The sequence below is a fragment of the Tripterygium wilfordii genome, chromosome 22 (genome assembly GCF_013401445.1).
Source record: "Tripterygium wilfordii isolate XIE 37 chromosome 22, ASM1340144v1, whole genome shotgun sequence".
Lineage (NCBI taxonomy): Eukaryota > Viridiplantae > Streptophyta > Magnoliopsida > Celastrales > Celastraceae > Tripterygium > Tripterygium wilfordii.
Window position 1 is genome coordinate 763921 of NC_052253.1, and position 20843 is coordinate 784763.

General features: G+C 36.8%; 3 protein-coding genes, 1 long non-coding RNA gene and 1 other non-coding gene across 9 annotated transcripts; 4 read left to right on the forward strand and 1 right to left on the reverse strand.

Annotated features, from left to right (window-relative positions):
• The first annotated feature begins 656 nt into the window (after nt 1–656).
• LOC119992001 lies at nt 657–1401 on the forward strand. The gene has a single exon (XM_038838575.1). The coding sequence runs from the start codon at nt 840–842 to the stop codon at nt 1230–1232; it is 393 nt and encodes a 130-aa protein (XP_038694503.1). The 5' UTR covers nt 657–839; the 3' UTR covers nt 1233–1401.
• Nucleotides 1402–8434: 7033 nt separating this feature from the next.
• LOC119990650 (probable beta-1,3-galactosyltransferase 2) lies at nt 8435–13255 on the forward strand. 4 transcript variants are annotated; one of them, XM_038836660.1, is made up of 11 exons: nt 8435–8856; nt 9854–9966; nt 10063–10136; nt 10244–10455; nt 10558–10621; nt 11105–11177; nt 11311–11431; nt 11604–11691; nt 11796–11921; nt 12022–12131; nt 12793–13255. In XM_038836660.1, the coding sequence occupies exons 2-11, from the start codon at nt 9871–9873 to the stop codon at nt 12939–12941; spliced, it is 1113 nt and encodes a 370-aa protein (XP_038692588.1). In that variant the 5' UTR covers nt 8435–8856; nt 9854–9870; the 3' UTR covers nt 12942–13255. The 4 variants fall into 4 exon arrangements, with proteins under 4 accessions (XP_038692588.1, XP_038692589.1, XP_038692586.1 ...); XM_038836661.1 differs by having other exon boundaries at nt 10072–10136; XM_038836658.1 differs by having other exon boundaries at nt 9870–9966.
• A 3070-nt stretch (nt 13256–16325) lies between these two features.
• On the forward strand, nt 16326–18368 carry LOC119990792 (autophagy-related protein 8d). 2 transcript variants are annotated; one of them, XM_038836892.1, is made up of 6 exons: nt 16326–16423; nt 16506–16552; nt 17004–17059; nt 17199–17251; nt 17880–17998; nt 18055–18368. In XM_038836892.1, the coding sequence occupies exons 2-6, from the start codon at nt 16516–16518 to the stop codon at nt 18081–18083; spliced, it is 294 nt and encodes a 97-aa protein (XP_038692820.1). In that variant the 5' UTR covers nt 16326–16423; nt 16506–16515; the 3' UTR covers nt 18084–18368. The 2 variants fall into 2 exon arrangements, with proteins under 2 accessions (XP_038692820.1, XP_038692819.1); XM_038836891.1 differs by having other exon boundaries at nt 16328–16423; nt 18075–18346.
• Nucleotides 18187–19717, reverse strand: LOC119990793. The gene is made up of 2 exons (XR_005466088.1): nt 19472–19717; nt 18187–18901 (listed from the first exon to the last, which is right to left on the reverse strand). It is a non-coding gene; the product is annotated as an uncharacterized LOC119990793 (long non-coding RNA).
• Nucleotides 19718–20026: 309 nt separating this feature from the next.
• TRNAN-GUU lies at nt 20027–20100 on the forward strand. Its single transcript has one exon. It is a non-coding gene; the product is annotated as a tRNA-Asn (tRNA).
• Nucleotides 20101–20843: the final 743 nt, after the last annotated feature.

Here is a 20843-nt window from a genome sequence, read left to right on the forward strand (position 1 = left end):
GTCTTGAGGAACTAAATCTGTGAAGGGACCACACAAGTGACAAAGACTGAAGCAAAACCTGCCTGCACCGGATAAAAGGCCTAATTGGAATTGGAAGTTGCGCAAGTGGCAACGTATTATTCGGTTATTCCCTGTAGTTTCCTTAAAAATACTGCTTAGGTGGGTATTATAATCTGCGTCTGTGGCTTATGAAATGTGATGGTTTGGATTTTGCATGAGCGCCACGTAGTAAAATCTTGTGAAGGAGGGACTTAGAATTCCACGTGTCAACCAGGCACGTTAATTTTAGAATTGGTCTTATAGGTTGTCAATTACGGCAGCCAAAACGGTTACGTTCGTCATTGGAGCACTGACATTTGAGTAGAGGGAGAAGATGGGCCACCAATTTAGGGCTAGCCCATCAAAGGAGAAATATCTACGGTTTTGAATCTTGTAGTAGGGCCCATAGAAGGTTGGCAATTCTGTGGTTGGGCTTTCTTATATCATTTGAGACTACTAATCAACTGTTGCAGTGATAAACGTTTTGAACGGATCAGATTAAACTTCCCAATCCAATGGCTACGGCTTTCCTAGAGCGCACCGTAGCCAAGCCTGGTCAAAATAGGGAAAGAGTCGGTAGCAGTCGTATTCACAAATCACAACCGCGCCTCGCTCGCTCGTTCAAATGACGCACTGTCTCTATTCCCTCCCTCGTGCCCTTTCCCGCCTCTCGTTCTCCTCCATAAAAACCCTAACCAGTCCTCCTCCTAACCCTATCTCTATCTATCTCTCATTCTCTCGCATTTTCTTTCCTTTTTCACTAACAAACCCACACACACTTTCAATCGCTCTCTAAAGCCATGAACAGGAGGATTCGATCCAGTCACAGGCAGTCGCCTAACAGGGCGGAGCCCTATCTCCGATACCTGAAACCTGGCGCTCTTGCCCAAATCAGGGACTCGCGAATTAGTGCCAGATCGCACCGGATAGACTTGCTACCCCAGATCTGTGCCCACCGTGCCTCCCCGCCGCCATCTCCTTCGATTAATGACGGTCAAGCAGAAGTCAACTCGATCGATGACTTACCTTGCTTTGCTCCCAGGATTTATGGCCCGCGGTGTCCGCAACGGAAGAAGCTCGTGGCCGCTAAAGCAGTGCTGTTCTCGAACGCTAGTATTTCTGGTCCGGTTTCTGACTCTCTCGACTCGCTTATAGAGGCTATGAGCAGTGATAACATCCTTGTGGCTCATTGAATAAAGTTGTTCGATCTGTGAACTTACCTTTTCTTTTTCTTTTTCTGTTCAGCAGATTCTATCTGTTCGTAGTGGTAGTGGTTGGAATCGTAATGTTCATTGGAGAGTCATATAATAGAGAACTGAATTGAATGATAATAAACCAATCAAATTGCCTTTTGGTGATGAATTTCTGGTTTTGGATCTTTTTTGTTGAAAATATTAATTAGTGACCCTAACATTTTGTTGATTAATTTGACGTGATTGCCTAATTGTGCATGATTAGAGTAATTTCAGAAACCGTTTGGTAACTCTTTGATGTTTTGATGATGAATCAATTGTATGTTCTTCGTATGGTAATGAAGGGCATAATATATCTTGTAATTGATTACACTTGTGAACTGGCCAAAGTTCAATTACTCTTAATTACCCTTGTTGCATCTTTAACTTCCATCAGTAGTTTTGGTTCTTGGTCAATCTCAATTAATTCAGATTTCTTGTCCCTTAAAATCTCAATTTGATTGCTGTACTTAGCCTTCCCCCTTTGCGTTATTTTAAATAAAACCATTAATTAAACATCTCTGCTTATACTATGTTAATTAAGCATTTCTGGTTTGCTTGTATACTCATAATGTATAGCATTAAATCACTGAATCTGTTGTATTCAAACAATTAAATTACCACATGGTTCATGCAGGTATATGTTTTTTTTTTTTTTTTGACGAGGAACCATGGATTTTGGTCCATGTAAATCCAAATACTTGGACTGCCACACTCTCTCTAAATACCTAATGCTGATCAACCTTATAGTGATTTAAGGTTGTGTAAAACTCATTTTATATATCTTGGGGCTTTCATCCTTGTTATTGTAGATTTGTAGTATGCGCCTATCTCATGATTTAGGAATGTGTTTGGATATTTTAAGCATCATTACTTGTTCTTTAGATTTAGCTTTGAAATTGTTATGTCTTTGGTGAAGTATGTATCTGGATTGAGATAATGTTTGCCTCCAGAGTTGAAATTGTTTTGCATACAACTAACCTGATTTTTTGCTCACAATAATTTGGTCTTCTTAGTTTGAAAGTAAGCTTGAATATCATGGGAAATTGTTGTTTGTATATAAGATTGTGAGTGATACAAATGTTGAACTCAAAAACATTGACTTGTTGCAAAGTTTCCATTGATGAAGTAATTATATTCATTAACTATATCATACTAGCTATGTGCACTGCTTGTAGAACTTAACATGAATGTTCAGAACTGTCTGGCTTTTCTCCCAATTTCCCAAAATCTGCATCGTTCAACATTTGGTTTTGAGATGGCTAATTCATGCAGGTGGTAGGTTCTCTTCTATTTATTGGCTTTGAAACAACTGCTATGTACTTGTGAGTTGTGAGGCTGTGACTTGTGTGTCTGACAGAAGTTTTCTATCCATCCTACGGACGATTGAACTACATACTGCTAGTGCTAAGGGCTTAGACCATGATAAAGCATAGATATTATGAAAAGCCCTGGACTCCAGGTCCAGGATGTGTCAGCCAATGGATATGGGGATGTATGTATTCGGCCTTGCTCATTTGGGCTTTTAAGAGGGCTATGAAGTAACGTCTATTTGGACTTTTAGAGACATATAGGCCAACCCTCCAATTTAAATATTAGGGTATTCTATTGTTAGCAATCCTAAATTTATGCGTTTCTGACTTCGGATAGGCATATGCATGCAATGGTACAAATAGGATTTTGATTGAATCCCATTCCTTACAGTGCTCAAAATTGGGACTGGATTATTTGGAATGCCCTGAAACATGGGCACTTGTGTGCTTTAATTCTGCTATTTGGTTCCTTGGCGGCCTTGCTATCTATCATGCATGTCTGATTGCAATAAAGCAAGTTCTTTGGCATTCAAACAAGGCAGCAATTATCTTTTGAGACCGTCGGGCAGCAACAACTAACAAGGTAGTACTTGTTTGAGAAAAAAATAGTTCCTTGAAAGTCTCATTCTCATTCAATGAGCAGCAAGGACCTTGGGGTCCTTGTGTTCTATTGAGTGTGCAAAGACACAAGTGATTGCGATACCTAGGGTTTGTGAAATAGCAGAAAACCACATGGAGCGCATGGGGTCATATATACGTAGGGGATGGGGTGTGTGGATGGAGATAGCTGAATGTGGGCCCTTATAGAGGCCCATTGATATTTTCATGGCTGCACACACTAGTTACCGGACAATGAAAGCTCCTTGGGCCATAACATAAGAACGCATACATAATTGCATAAAACGACAAAGGCAAGAACACATTGACAACTTTGTCCCTTCCCACGTCGAGGAAGCTTGAGTTATTTTGTGGGTCCTAATGAATCCTTGATTTCCAATCTTTATTTCTCTTTAATTATATCATAGCCCAAAGAAGAAACATAATCTCAAATTTCAAGCTAAAGCCTAAATGGTACAATCCAACTAAAGTAATTAGTAGCAATCATCCTCTTATCATGACTATATTTGATAATTAAAAAAAAAAAAGAATCAATATTGTTGCAAAAGAAAGGTAGATGCTGACAAGGCAACATACCTGGGGAAGTACTGCTTTAAATTTAAGCTCTAAAGTTAAGGTGTCCGGGGGCCGCTGTAAAAATGGTAAGAGGCTCGGATTTTTTTTATTTAAAAAAATTATACTTATATTTTGACCGATCTTACGAATCAAATGGTATATTTTTTATTTGAGACAAAAATCAAATTAAAATGAAAATTGTATGGAATATTTTTGATTCATATTAAACACTCTAGAATTGTCATGCACTTTTCACATTGAATTTAATTTTTTTCAAACAAAAATGTATCGTTAGATTTATAAAACCGATCAAAACACAAACAAAATTTGTCTGAACTCCCTAATTTATCAAAAGCGGACTCTGCTGTAGTTTTTCTACTGCAGAGCCGGGCACTCGTAAAGCGGCCATTTGGGCATTGCTAAAGAATTGTCATACTCAGCATGACAGCATATCAATTAAGAATAGACCGTTTTCACTTGAAAGATAAACAAGACTGGCGTGAGAGATGGATGCTAGACAAAGCACCTGCACCAACTAGCAGGCAGTCTCGTGCAATGGCAGCTTTGGGGTTGCTTAAGCAGGGCACCATGTGTCGCGGTGTAAAAGCAACGGGGACTCCTACTATTGCAAGCAAGGCACCTAACAAGTTCCATGTTACCATAAAATCCGCTTGTCAAAGATACTACATGTTTCAATTTCTTTTGCCTTCAAACTACAACTCGACTATGTACCTAACTTTGTGTATAATTGGTTGTTAGGTTGTAGTTGGTTTTCTTATCTTTTTTATAAGTTATTTCATTTGATATTTAAATGACCAGACTTTGTCAAAGTCAATATGAGGCATTTGGTCAACTTCTATAAAGGACTTTAATACAACCAAGTTGCTCCATTAATAACATTTTTGGTCTTTAGTTATGTATAGTGCCATTTTAGCCAATAAATCACTTATATAAGTGACAAAAAAAATTGTTAACGGTGTCGATTTGAGCTGAAAATCGCATGGTTGATTCAAAACAGTGTGTACTTCCAAATTATTAATTTCGATATTGGATCCGTTATTTTTTGGCCAAATTTGTCGTTCAGACTTTCAAATCAATAATTTACTGTTATTTTTGTTTTTACTTTATTTTTGCAAATTTATGACTATATTTCCTTTCACGTTATCTTAGAATTTTGACTCCGAAATAATATTGAAGAGACAAACCAACCTTCTTTTTCTAATCATGGGTATTCGTTTGAATAAACAAGTTGTTGACGCCTTAATCATGATATTCGTGATTCAAATCAACATGTTCAAATAGGGTGATTATTTATCACGCTGCTCTGCATAAGTATGTTTGAACGGTTAGGTGAGTGTGTATGTTTTTCCTCTTGAGATTCATGTATGGGGTGGTACGGATAGTTTAAAAGGTTTTGGTAATTGTTCCTATAAATTGGAGTATTATTTGATTAACTACGTTAGTTATCAGAATCATAGATAACATCGTATCTAGAGAAGAGTATTTCTTGAAGATCACATCAAGATATTATATATTGGTCGAACTCCAAAAAAAAAATCTGGTAAGTCCAAACCGACCAATACCAATATAATTATTCTTACGATCTCGGATCCAAATGTGTAAATATATATTTCCAATGTGATTATGATTTCTATGCCAACAAAAGTATATAAGAAAATTAAGGTTGATTAATCTAGTAATTAAGTTAGAAATAAATTAAAGACACTACGTGTTTCCAAGAACATACATACCAAGAAGAAAAATATTTCCTCTCTCACTTTCTTACCTCATTTCAACCCCATTCATCTAGAGTATTCAATGTTTAGGGGACTCTATATCTATATTCATTCCATCAATATTTCACCCAAGGTCATAAATTCGATTCTAAACTAGTGTCACCATTTCTGAATAATTTACGCTGGACTTCAACCCAACTAATTTGTGACGCGAATTTGGTGTGCCTGACATGGATCAACTCTGGATGAGTGGGCGACACGCCTAGGAAGTTACTCTATGTCAAAAAAAAAAGTAGGGATAATGACGAAAGTGCCCCCAGAGACTTGAAATGTCTTCGCCTGATTAGTGGCTGACGTAACATCAAATTTAGCGAGGACACACCAAATGATGACACGTGTCAGGCTGGCTCGTGAGTATAGGGTCTGTTCCTTGCATACTTTTGCAGTATCCACGTGAGCCGAAATGCATTGTGTCACATGATTAATGGAGATAGTAAGGTGCTTTTGCGAGTCATGATTGCCACGCGTCAAAGCTGCTAGATCTAACCACGTGACTAAGTAGGGCTTGTTTGGCTGGAATTTCAACAAAAAAAAATTTTCGAAATACTTTTCAAGAATAGTATCTAGGAATAATCCTGATGAATGATGAGGGGGGAAAGAAACATAAGTAGGTTTGGCAAAAAAAACTGTAACAATTTTCAAGGTACTATATGAAGAAAAAAATGAGTAAATTTTTTGTCTAAAACTTAAAATATAAGCTTTCTCGTTTTATTGTTTTCAAAAAATTAAAAATAAGTATGGAAAACATCCCAAACATGCCCTTAAAATCATTTTGTATACATAGTTAAACATTTTGTCCAAAAAACTTATTTTTCATTTTCAACCCTAATTTATAAACAGTGGAAAATAAATTAGTTTACAAGTTACGTGATGTTTGGTAAAACTCTTGCTTATAAGCTGGGGAAGATTTATTTTTGTTTGTATTTTTGTTACATTTATTTAATAATGAAAATGAAAAGCATAAATTATATAAATTTTTTTTGAAATATAACAAAGAATTATGTTTGCGGTTGAAATCGAACCTTGGGCACACGTATGCCTAACTCAGTCGATTGCCAACCAAGCCAACTCTCGTTGGTATAAATTATATAATTTATAAGTATAATTTATTATTAAATTTAATTTTAAGTATAATATTATACAGATAAATTCTACTATGCCACCTAATTTACGCACTTAAAATACACGCTACTTTTTAAGGGTGTGGATGAGTAAAACATAAGAGCATATTTTAAGTGCGCAAATAAGATACGCATAGGAGAATTCCTCATGTTATACACATATAATTATTTCCACTTTTTAAGGCAATGCAAGATTCCAATGATTCAACTTGTTTGCATTTACATTTATTTAGGTATTGACTTTAGTTGAGCTTTCAAAATGTCAATTGTCAATTCCATTGCAACATATTCAATTGGAACATAGGGCTAGTATTATTGCATATTTGCATGGACGTGTGTTGGTCTTCACATGCCTTTGCTCAAAAACCAAAGACTCGACATTTTGACACATCTGGCTATCCATATAAAGTATTTTCATTAATCATAATCATACAACTAAAACATTAACCAAAAGAGCCTCTAATATACATATTTTATACTCAATTTGTTGAAATTTTTAGCCCAAACGCATAGAATATATTGTTCGTTATGGAACATGAGTTTGCACGAATTTGTTCTTTATAGGCCGGCCAAGGTTGGGTCAGATGGATGGGTACACTATTGCTGCATTTTATATGGTCTACTGCAAGTGGTGGTAAGGTAGTTTAACTGTATTCATTTAATCAATCAAGCGTCTATGTCCACAATAAGTGAGACGACTCATTAAAAAGCAGTACTGCTTTTAAATGCAGTCTCAATTCTCTTCTACTAGTCAACAATATTAGGCTCGAAGACCCCCAATTGGTACGTTTTGATAATGGACAATTCAAGTAGGGTTAGTTTGCCCTTTCAAGCTTCATGTGCTTCTCTCTGCACATAAGGAGTACCACATAGGGTCTCCCAAGCTTTACTGCTTTAGTCCCATTTGGGCGGACAAAGTAGTTGTGGATGAAGAAAATCGTCATGTCTTGTCAGCATGACAGGTGGCACAAAGAGGGAAGATCTTGCGAAGAAAATCTCCCGTAGAGTCAACCAAGAAAGTCAAAATCAAGATTAAACAAAAAAAAAAACTACGGGAAGCTTGCACGAATATATCTCAATGTCTTACAAATCGTAACATCATGATCATGTATGGCAATTCCCAACAATCGGAAAATCTTGCAGGTATGTCTCTCAACAGTCATACAACAACTCTTATAAAATGGATGATCATGCTTAAACAAGGTATGCTTAGACAACTGCATTATTTGATTCTTACGATTATATTGGAGAAAAAGTTTTATGACTTGAGCGTTGGAGTGTCAAGATAAAAAATCGCATCTACTACAATAGTTAATTAACCATGTTGAGATCTACAAAATATTCAACCTGTAACCTCTTCACAAACAAGTCGAGTGTCAGCCTAGACGCCTAGTTGGTTCCCATTTTTGTATTTCTACTTTATGGTTAAGGGTTCAATCCTTATGAATAGAATTTATGTGAATTATGTGAGTGTGTGTGAGTTAGAGAGATACATGTGTGGTGTATGTGTGTACTTCTATTGTCAAATAAAAAATAACAAAAAAGTAATAGTGTACAAAATTTGAGAAAGGTTAAGATCGACATTTTCACGGGCTCGCAAAAGAATACATGTCGCAATTTGAGAAGGGTAGCATGTAAATATTAGGGTTTGTTAAAAGTATTTTCAAAGGGAAAAAATGAAACTGCTGGAGGGCATAACTGTCACTGTGGAATACTAGTAAATTTTCGGGGAATAAAGAGGGCGGTTAGTCAGTCCTCTCACTGCTAGTTCTAACTTTCCTTGCCTGCAAAGTTGTGTAAATACAAGTTTGTAGAAAGAGAAATAGAGAACAAAGCGAAGGATAAAGAAAGGGACAAATGCAAAAGAGAGCACCCACTCTGTTCTGATTCTCTATCTCTCTCTACAATTCTCGCTTATCCGACTCAAATCTTGCGTAGTTGCTCGCTACCCAAGTCGGGCATCGTCTGTTTCTGGGTTCTGCTGAATTGGTTCAAATTGTCTGTTCTGTAAATGGATTTTCATCTTAAGATAGCTTGTTAATTTGGGAAATTGAAGACAATTAGAAGCTAAAATGTCTATTAAGAACAGAGGAGAGCTGTCTTCAAGAAGCGTTATATCACAGAAATGGACCCTTTTGCTTTGCTTGGGCAGTTTCTGTATTGGAATGCTTTTCACGAACAGGTATTTTGTTTTCTTCTCAGTAGCTGCGGCTTCTTGCAGTCTTCATGGCTCGATTCGCTTTGATTCATTTGATTAATTTTTCCAATTACGAATTTATTTGATGCCTTTTGAATAATTTAAGTCCATTTTTGGGTTTTTTCTCTTTAATTCGAAGATCTAAATGTTCTTGCATATATTTCCTTGAGATGGATCATCAATGGTTTTTAATTTCCAGTATTGTAAAATGGAGTTGGGGGTGTATTTGCATATCATGAGAGATGAATTATTTTTTACTACTCTTGCTCAACCATATTTTTTGTTCGCATTGATTGCTCAACTAGATCTCATTGCAGTCTGGTTGAATTTGCCGGCCACATTAATTTTACTCTTTGAGGGTTTATTTATTTTTAGAGGTTGAATATGGTGTTTTTTAAATAACTTATATCACTAATTATAATTTTTTTAGTTGAGGTGGGTCTTAATTGGAATTTCTGCCAAATTTTTTTATTGAATTTCTTTTATGGGAATTTTTTATTAAATTTTGAGATTAATGGACAGGACGGTTCACTAATGTCTTGCAGTGATAACTGACAGAGATGCACTGCAGTGATTGTTCATAACTTCGCTAAAAACAGTTTTTGTTTTTGAATCTGATATTGTTTTTATAATATCTGAATTAATGTAGCAGTTTTTTCTGCAGTTGAATGTAGTTTGGCTCCTTGTTTCTGTAAAATCCTATATCCAGCAAGAATTACAGCTAAAACTACCTTGGATCAACATCCCTTTTGTCCGAACTACAACATGATCTTTTTATATATATATATATATATTTTATGCAGCTTGTTGTTCAAATGGATCAAGTATTCATTTACAATTGGAAGTTGATTTGATCCTTATGTACGTGGGTTGTAGTACCTGTACACTTTTTTGTTGAACTTTTAACCAGACTAGATTATTCTTGGTGAACATTGAGTCAGCTTGCTGTTGATACTTTGGATATTATGGAATGTTGATGTAGAAATTTCCGCTGACAGGATGTGGGCAGTCCCGGAGGCTAAAGGTATTACACGGACAACAGAAACAGAATCTGAAAGATTAAAGTTAGTTTCAGAGGGCTGTGGCCCAAAAATTGTGGGTGTCTCTCATTGCCTTGGCCTCCCATTTTATTGTTAGTTCAGCTAAGCTGTACTCGAATTTGGGGATACTTATAGTGTTTTCTATATTTAGTTGCTGCAGAAAGAAGTGAAGCCCGAATCGAAGGACATTTTTGGGGAAGTTTATAAAACTCATAATGCCATTCAGTGAGTTCCACTTATATTTAGCATGCAGCTTCTCAGAAAACTCTATTTGATTGGATTTTGAAGATTTGATGCAAAACTTGTGACAACTGATAACATTTTTCCTACAGGACATTGGATAAGACCATTTCAAATTTAGAGATGGAATTAGCTGCTGCAAGAGCAGTGCAAGAATCCATACTCAGCGGTTTTCCAGCATCAGAGGACTTAAAGAAGACTGAATCAGCTGGGAAAAGAAGGTACCTGATGGTAGTAGGAATAAATACAGCTTTCAGCAGCCGGAAAAGGAGAGATTCTGTTCGTGCAACTTGGATTCCACAAGGTTCAAAATTTGATTCCTTGTTTCTTTCGCCATTCATGATTTCTCATATTCTATTTTGAATTTTGAATAAGATTTGTTTTGTTGTCATTCTATTGGAAATAGGTGAAAAAAGGAAGAAACTTGAGGAAGAGAAGGGCATTATCATCCGCTTTGTCATTGGTCATAGGTGAGGGATTAATTCTCGTGTTTAACAAATTTGAATAAATGGGTATGACTTTCATGATGATTATGCTTATTAGAGTTGGGGTGGCTGAGTGACCCCTGTTGTAAGTCACCATGTCATAAGTTGTATTTTTGCATTATAATTTTGCAAAAAATTTGTAACTTTATTCCATTCAATACCATAGATGACGATTCTGCTTACTGACCTGCTCTCTAGTGCATAATGCAAATTGAAAACATTCATCTGTACCTTGAGAAGCTCAAATCCTGGATATTTCTATGTGACCCTCGTCGAAAATGTGTAGTAGAAACAATCTTATGTGTAAGACAGGATGCACAACAATTTTAATTATCAAAGTACTTGGTGCAACTTTTCTTGTATGGGCATGTTCGACTCTATGATGGTTTCCATGCTGGTAGTTGACAGTAAATAATTGTAGATTGCAGATATAATGCATAGTTAATTTAATGGTTTTCTTGCATCCAGTGCTACTTCAGGAGGTATTTTGGACAGAGCAATTGGTGCAGAAGACAAGAAACATGGAGATTTCTTGAGGCTGGTAATGCTTTCATATCCCATTTTCTATTTCTCCATATCCTACTTGTGACATGTTGACTCACAAAAAGAAATTTTCATAATCTTTATGGAAAAACATCTAGGACCTCACATCTGCTTTGCTTCTGTATAATCAGGACCATGTTGAAGGGTACCTTGAATTGTCTGCCAAGACAAAGATATATTTCGCTACTGCTGTGGCTTTATGGGATGCTGATTTCTATGTCAAAGTTGATGATGATGTTCATGTAAATATAGGTTCGTTACTCTTTAGTATACTTCTCTGATGATATTCCCAAGTCATTTGATATGGTACCGCTTTATTTCTTAATAAGAATTATATGTTGCTATAACTCAAATGTTGAGTATTTTTTGTTTCCAACTTGTATAATTTGACACACTTAAATCACTTGCTTTCCAATGGCTTCAGCAACTCTTGGAGAGACTCTTGTTAGACACAAGAAGAAACAACGGGTGTATATTGGATGCATGAAATCTGGTCCTGTTCTTAATCAGAAGTAAGCGTGCTTATATATTTCATCTGTTAAAATATTTGTTTCTTGAAAAGTGCTGTTGGGGATACAAATTAAGTTTTCCAACCCAACTTTTTTTTATTTTACAGGGGAGTGAGATATCATGAACCTGAATATTGGAAATTTGGTGAGGCAGGAAACAAGTATTTCCGTCATGCTACAGGACAACTATACGCCATTTCAAAAGACTTGGCCACATATATATCAATAAACCAGTAAGGGATACCTTTTTTGGTCTGAAATTGTTGGCTTGGATCTGATCTGCCACTGGGTATTGTTCTGGCACATTTGATAACTATTTGGCATGTATCTCAGGCATGTCCTACACAAGTTTGCCAATGAAGATGTCTCACTGGGATCTTGGTTTATCGGACTTGATGTGGAGCATATTGATGATCGTAGGTTATGTTGTGGCACCCCACCTGGTAAGATTTTATTTGGTCTGAAATTTTGTAACTTTATCTTACAATAGAGTATTTCCATGAAATATCTATTCTATGAACTTTAGTTTGTATGCAAGGGGCAAACACTTGACCTATTGGTAAGGTTGCTACACGGTAAATAGAGATCACGGGTTCTGAAGAGCCTTGCGCAAGAGAGTTGTTTACCCTTTAGACAGTTTATATGCTGTACTGTTAAGTGTTATGGACGAACACGGACATTTTCATGTTGTGGCCTAACTTAACTGTTATCATTGCATTGCTGAAGACTAGTTCACATGTCATGGGCAAGCAGGAGGTGAGCCTCTATCTATCACTTCTACACTCTAGAGATATATACATCCCACCAGAATTGGCATGACAGATCAATTACCATGATGTGATCTTTGGAATAAAGTAACGATTTCACAATGGATCTCCATTCACATTCAGGACAGAGAAACATTTGAAGACTAGATTTTTCATTTTCCTTGAAATTAAGTGGTCTAGCTATTGTTTTGAGACTCTGATATGAATTCATTTCCTTATTATTTAGATACTTCAGTGAGGGCCAAAAGCAGATCAGTATTATGGTTTGCATGATAAGTAAGAAAAGTAGCAATGAAACGTATAATGTTCTGAGTTTTTGGTGCTGGTGTCATTGCAGACTGCGAGTGGAAGGCCCAGGCAGGCAACATCTGTGTGGCTTCATTTGACTGGACCTGTAGCGGGATTTGCAGGTCTGCTGATCGGATTAAGGAGGTCCATCGGCGTTGTGGAGAGGGTGAGAATGCTTTGTGGAGTGCTTCTTTCTAGGAGGCAGCTTGGAATTCTTCCAAGCTCGGAGAATGATGAGTTAAAAAAGAATAGTTGTTCATGTCATGTATTTTAGTTGATATACCGAGCAAATCATCGTGTCAAACCTTAAGAGAGATAGAGAACGGCCATACTGCATGAATGTGCTCCATTTTAGCGAAGGAGATACACTCATAGCAATGGCTACAAAAAGAAGAAGAGGCTGTAACCACCTAGTCCATTCATTCTTTGAGCTTGAAGGCTAATTTGTAAGTTGCAGTTCCTTGGCTGTCAAGTTCCTTAATAAATACAAATCTTTGTCGTGGTTTTTTCTGTCCTCCTCCTTAGTAACAATGTACTTCAAAATTAACCGACAGAACCAAGTACAACTTCTTCTTCTTTTTTTCCTTAAAGAACAATTAGTAAATAGTTCGGGTGCCATTATTGGATGCAGTAGAAGAAAAGTCTTCTCAACTACTTTAACAGCGACGCTAACGGCATTTTTTTTTCCTAAATGCTCTTACTCGTGCCCTGTAACTATCAAATAATTCATCAGGCTGGCCTCAAATATGTCTGTTTCTTAACCGAGAACAACTCGGTATCGGTAGATGTGTCATTTGCACAGCCCATTAAACTCAAACTCCGACCAAATTAAACACGTTGTTCGACGGATTAGTTGGCACCCAACAAATTAGTTGAGTCGAGATTTTGAGCAAACCACTTATGATCGAACTCCTGACCTCCATATCTTCATGTCACTCAAACGTATCATTAGAGCTTGAAACTCTTAGAACTAGAACACACGAAACAATAGGAAATATTTACTCTTGCATTTCCTGTCTGACGCTCTGGCTGTGAAATCTGAGATAAAAGACTCGAAAGTGAGGAAAAGATGTTAAAGTTCATGACATAGGCCAAGTGGACTGTTCAGAGTCACAACAGAGAAATGCATTAAAAATGGAAAATATCTTTTGCATGCACTAATCACCAGAACCCAGATTTACTCAGTCAGCAAATCGAAAAAGGCAAAATGCTAGCTTCAGAATTACCTTATCGTTGATGAGACTGATTTATAGACAAATATGGTGGATGAATGTGTTTGCGAGCAGTAGCAACGTGATATTGGCACGGCTCAATCAAAAAACAGAGCTCACACCATTTCGAGCTCTGCTTTCTTATTGAACCGCACCAATATCCCGTTAAACTGATCCATTCTCATGGCACATCTGTTGTATCAGGAAGAAAAAACAAGATAATTATAAGTATGGATGCAGATGCATAAATGGAACGATCACTTTCAAGGGCCAAGAACATCATGTTTAATTTGTTGACAGAGATCTTCAATGAAAGAAACAGAGTGGGTAGAGGAAAGTGAAGTGGGTACTGAGAGTGAGTGGTGAAGATCAAGCGCAATAGAGAGACTCATTATTTGTGTTTTAAGAAGGGAACCCTGCACTGCATCATTCAAAGAGAGAGAAGGAGCATTAAAGAAGAAGCATTCATACTCCAACTACCCAACAAAGGAGGTTGAAACATTTAATGTCAAATAAGCAAGTACCGGATGGGGCTCTGCAATTCCAATTGGATGGAATTAGTTACAATTGATTCTCAATACCATGTTAAATCATCATAGTTACAAGAGATTTAGCCCTATCGACGCTAGTAGCTCACTCTAACATCATCAAATTTGATACTGCAAAGGCTTGTGGCCACGTCCACTTGAGCCAAGTGTTATAAACTCTCCCTTAAGGACTCACGTCTCCGTGCGACCCATATGCACACAAACGCTCGTGAGTGTCCACACTTGGGGCCTTAACTCCGATACCATCTATAATAGCCATTCCTTCCGCATTAGTAACACTTTATTCTTTTTGAGATAGTCCATACTGGCTCGCAAGATTATGTCTTTTCAGGCCCAACAACTCATACTAGTTTGAACCCAAGAAAAATGCTTTGGCGTATTATATTTTGTATCTCACATCCCCTAGGCGATATGAGATAGGATACTTAACTTCGTCGTCACTCGATACCTCGCTCAGCATCACCAAACTTGATACTGCAGAGACTTGTGGACTTGGCCACTTGAGTCGTGTGCTATATAAAGAATTATGTATAACCTTGAATTCTGTCGGTACAAAATACGTCATTTGAATTCATATGCTATTTTTTGTAATAAAATATGACCATTGACTCAAAATCTATAATATATTGTAAAATTATGAACACGCAAAATACTTAATAATACATTTTAGACCATAGCTTATGGTGATTTTGGATGGTATTGCAACTATTTGGCATTGCCGTCCGCATCCCGGCAGGTACAGAGGAATGGTGAAAAAGCTCGCGGAGACAAGTCTGGAGGTTTTAATTTGGTGCATTTAAAGAGATGATGGAGGGATGTTGGTTTCTGTTCAATCAGCATTTATGGCCTGGACAACGTAAAAGGAAGCTTTGGTGTAGGTCGGTTGAGGGTACTTCGTAGGTTCAGTTGTATGATCATTCTATCTCCCCAAATGCCATGTCTCCCCTGCTTTCAAACTTCAAAGTATTGTTGTCTCTGTCTTAAATTGTTTCCCACAAATCTACTTATTTCATAGCTTAAACTTTCAAACTGTAACTTTTGTCTTTTTACTATTATGATATGGGAACTAGCAGCCATAAATAACCCTTCCACCCATTGTGCAAGTGCAGTAGGTAAGACTAGAGTTATTATGGTGTAAGTGTTGGGTGTTGTAACTGGTAAGAACAAAGTGGTTAATATTACTGGACTAGAGAAACTGTGAAATGTAATCCATACATGTATGCAGTGGCGGATACAAATGTTCGGATCATTGGGAGCGCAAAAAAAGCGATGCGGGTTTAGCCTTAAAATTTCTTTGGTTATTTATGTCGTGGATTTATGATTATAAATCGTATGAGTCTGAGTGGAGTGCATGGGTCACTTAGTGAGTTGGATGAGCTCTTTTTTATTTAATATTTTAGTGGACTAGGTCAAAGTATGGTGTGTGTGCGAGCCTTTTTTTATAGAGTATCTTAATGACCTGGAGGTCTTTACATCAACCCATATAAAAGTTAGTCGGAAATTTATGGGTCATTGTGGCCATGGACCCGTTACCCATAGAGTGCGTCCGCCGTCCACCTATGCATTCACGGCCTTTTTGATTACATGAGTGCGCAAAATATCCAATTCATCCCATTACCGCCAATTAAGTTGTTGCTAGGCCCACTTGTTCTGCCTATTTAACTGGGCTTCAAGCCTGAATTCTACACATTCGGCCCACTTGTTAGGAGCATAAACTATTTTATTTGGCCCATCAATGAAGGCCCATTGACACTCAATTAATGGTGAGTCCAGACATAATAATTCAGCCCAGCTATTTGGCTCTCAAGCCCACTCCTTCGGTCCAATTATACAATTCAAGGAATAATCTCCATCTTCTCCTGGTTTTGGGATCTCGATACTGCGTCTCTCGTCCTCCTTCTCCTTCTCCTTCAGCAACACTGTAATTGCATCTCTTCCTTATTTGCATTTTATTTTGATCGATATTCTATTGATTTGAAGCCCTAACTCTTTGATTTTTCAAGAATCGTCATCATGGCCAAGAGCTCTTTTAAGACGGAACACCCTCTCGGTTCGTATTTTTCCTTTTCACACTAGTATTTTTCTTTTTGAGCTGCTTGAGATATTCTGTATATCATTTCCGTTCTATTGAGGATGAGAGGATCATTGTAGAGGAGTACGAACCGAAATTTGATTTTCGGTTATTTGTCTCAATTACTGAATTTCTTGCTTGTGTTGTTAATTTTGTTTCTTGTTGCTGTGGACTGTGGTGGTTCACTGAATTACGCTTTTTGACCAGTAATTATTCATTTTGAAGGAAAATTATGAAGATCTCTTAACTTGTTCTCTCGAGTTACATGAATTGACATGTAGATTGTAGATTGATCCTATAACACTAGAATAGAGGTTCAGGCATTATGTCCTGATATGTTGCTTACAAACAATCATATTAGAAGGATATGATTTCTATAAATATTATTTAGTCTTCGTGTATTGATTACATTTTTGTTCAATTATGTCAGAAAGGAGACAGGCTGAAGCTGCTCGCATCAGAGAAAAATATCCGGATAGAATACCGGTATGACTTTCCAAGGCTCCTCTGTTTATATTTGTTTTCATGTGTTCATTTGTGTCTGGTTGATCCATAGGTTTGTGCCTGTGTGCATGATTATTTATCCTCTTATTTTGCACTCTAAGTTAATTGATTTTATGTGTAGGTAATTGTGGAAAGGGCTGAAAAGAGTGACGTGCCTGACATAGATAAGAAAAAGTTAGTTATCTTTATCTACACTCTTCTTTTTATCATGAAGCTACATGTCTTTTTTAATAAGTCTGTTGGGGTTCTGGAGTTGCTAAGTTTTCCTATTGAGAAGTTTGCCTTTGATGAAGAGATTTTGCTGAAAAAATAATGAATGTCATTAAAGCTACATGAATTGAAGTATTGAACATTGTCATGTAAGAGCTGATTGTAGTCCTCTTTTTTTTGTATGATGATGCTCGTCATTTGTTAAGTATCATTAGTTTGATCTTTGTTTGTATTGTTAACCGGTCCTAATTATATTTTCTACTTACTCCAAAGGCTCATTCTTATTTCTTTATCCCTATTTTGAATTTAGCATTTCCTCACATCCATATTGCTACGATTTCATGTTCAATTGAGTTTGAATGTAGATTCATATGTGTTTTAGTTTCAAAGGCTATCATCATCTAGTTCATTGGCAATGACATTAAGCCTTTAATTGACAATGGCCCTTCAACATAGGCTATTGGTGTTTACTTATTTTGTGGTTTTTATAATCATACTTTGATGGAGAGCTAAAAGCAGTGGGAATGTGGGAGTTGCAACTCTGTTTTATTGCCCCCTATGGTAATTAATCTATTAACTGTGATGGATGTAGATATCTGGTCCCTGCTGATCTGACTGTTGGTCAGTTTGTGTATGTGGTCCGGAAGAGGATCAAGCTTACCCCTGAGAAGGCTATTTTTATTTTTGTCAAGAACATTTTACCACCCACAGGTAAGATTCAAGTCTTTTAATCTTTTGAGAACTGTACTTTTTTACTCTTTTACCAGTCCTATTTCTATTGGTGCAGCGGCCATAATGTCTGCAATTTATGAAGAAAATAAGGATGAAGATGGTTTCCTTTACATGACCTACAGCGGTGAGAACACATTTGGTATATTCTGAGATGCAATGAAACTGTATCTATGTGAACAAAGCTTGCAATGCAAGATGACAGGAAGACTCACGATAAGTTGTAAATTCTCTTTCCTTTAGCACAATGTTCTCTTTTAGGGAATATATTTTTCCTGCAATTTGTAATAACTAAGACAATCAAATTCTACTTTCTGCATTTACATTTTTTGGGCATGGGTGAGTATCTATAAATCCCACCTCACTTGTATGTTTGAAAGAATTCTCTTTCCCTTGGCCCAAATTTCTTGCTTACTGATTCAGTTTAGGAAAAAACATAACCGGCTTGTGCCGTCTGAACAAGAGCAAGTGGCCTTAGAAAAGAAAGCCAGAGATGCATAGATAATGTGATTTACAATGCCCAGTGAGTTTGAGTGTTTCATTATTATAGGCAACCTGTGCAAATGGATCCATTCTACTTCTCAAGCTAACAGAGCAGAAACCTGTAGAAGCACATATAAGGAGCAGTGATCAACTCATTTGGAGGAGAACTTCTGATACTGATTTTTGACCCATTTCATCCCAGCTGAGGTTCCACTCTTGACCTTTTGGGTGCTAACGGTTGCTGCTACTTTGGCCTTGTCAAGTCCTGCAGAAGCTGCTGCCTTCACCTCTGTCATCTTCTTCCCACTGCTCCCGCTTGTTTTCTTGTTCTTGTCATCGTCATCTTGGCTATCTAAGTTGTCCCATTGATCAGCCCAGGTTGGTGTCTTGCTAGCCATAGCCCTAAAGATTTATTCATACAATAATTATACATCAAAACCAAACAAGAACAAGAGCAACAAACAATGGCCTTTTTTAGCCAAAAACATAATCGGCTTATGCCATCTGAACCCGAGGCATCATCAATCATGTATGGATTTTGACCAAGGACTACCCAAACTGACAAGAAAATATCCGCAATCTCACTCAAATCAATAAATATTGTTCACTATGGATACATTGGTATCTCTGGATCGATTTATAAACCACATCACTTCACTTGGTGTTCTACAAGCGATGTGGGATTATATGTCTAACCGAAACGAAGAATGAAAATCATATTTCAGGGTATTATAAATCTAGAAAGTGTGAAATGCGATGGAAGGACAGAGGAACTCTGAAATTCTATAGACTCAAATTCACATTTAACCATGACGCAATAATGATGTGGTGTAGGCAAAATATGACAGGATATGACACAGATCTCACAAACTTGTTGGATGCAAGTCTCACACTATGGGGAATTGCAGAACCCCGAATCCAAGATGGAAACCATAGACTCGTCTACACAAACAAGAGAGAGAAGGGGGGTACCTTGTGAAGATTGAAATGCCGAGTTGATAGAACTGCGGCCGCAAGGAGTGGTTGGTTCTTGGAAAAACTAGATATTTTATGGAATATCAATGCAAGTGAATGGGTGTCGCTGGCTTTCGGGGACTCTTGGCTGTGTCAAATGCATCCATCATACACTCTTATTTGCATAAGCTGAGGTCCAGAGGCGCTGTCCTCTTTTGACGTATTTGGCAGGATAATAACTCACGGATTCACCTTGCCAATTAAATTAGCCATTAAAGCACTTTCTTCTATTGTTCAACTTGCCTTCTTATTTCTCATCTATATTCCAGGGATGATGATTCTATTCAGGAAGAGTTGTTAACATACAATTTAAAGTTTCAAGTTGATTTTATCTTTTTTTGAAACAAAGTTGATTTTATCTTGATCTATATATATACACACACGCTAGATGATGACCTCATCTGTTGCTGCAGACAAGGTCAGTTTAGTAATTAATTATGCATCAAAAGTTCTATGTTACTTGTATTTGTTCTTATTTTTTATTAAATTAAATTTGAATAATTTGTTAAGAAAGCTGGAATAGCTCAGTTGGCTAGAGCGTGTGGCTGTTAACCACAAGGTCGGAGGTTCAAGCCCTCCTTCTAGCGCTATGTTTTTTCCAAATACATGTTTCTGATCGGGTTTACGAACTCAGGCATATAATTTTTTATTTCAGACAAAAATCAAATTGAACCTGAAGAAGACATAACAAATTTGGACCGTTGTATATAAATTCGATATTTCTCCGACAAATTTAATTTATATGTTTTGATCGGGTTTACGAACTCAGTCATATATATTTTTTGTTTCAAACAAAAATCAATTTTTTTTCAAATATATGTTTTGATCGGGTTTACGAACTCAGCCATATAATTTTTTTGTTTTAGACAAAAATCAAATTGAACCTGAAGAAGACATAACAAATTTGGACAGTTGTATATAAATTCGATATCTCTCCGACAAATTGAATTTTTGCTTGGGATAAAAAAATATATGTTCGGACTTGTCAATCCAAAAAACATATTCATAATTTTTAAAAAATATTAGTGCTCAAAATGTCAATTACAATTTTTTTTCGGTAGACCCCGACACTCGAAATTATGTATAACTCAAAAGTTCCCGAATGCTACTTATTTTTGTTGACCTTTAAGTCATAGAGAGGGATAAATTATCTTATCTACTTTTTTTACCAACCTTTGGGCCGTATACGGAATTTTGCGCGTAAATAGTAGCTTCCTTTTTCCTTTTTCCTTTTTTTAAAATTTTATTTTAGGTGTAAATCTGCAATGACTACCTTTTGGGCCCGTTATAATATTATCCTTTATGGGCCTTAGTATTACCCTCTATTGAC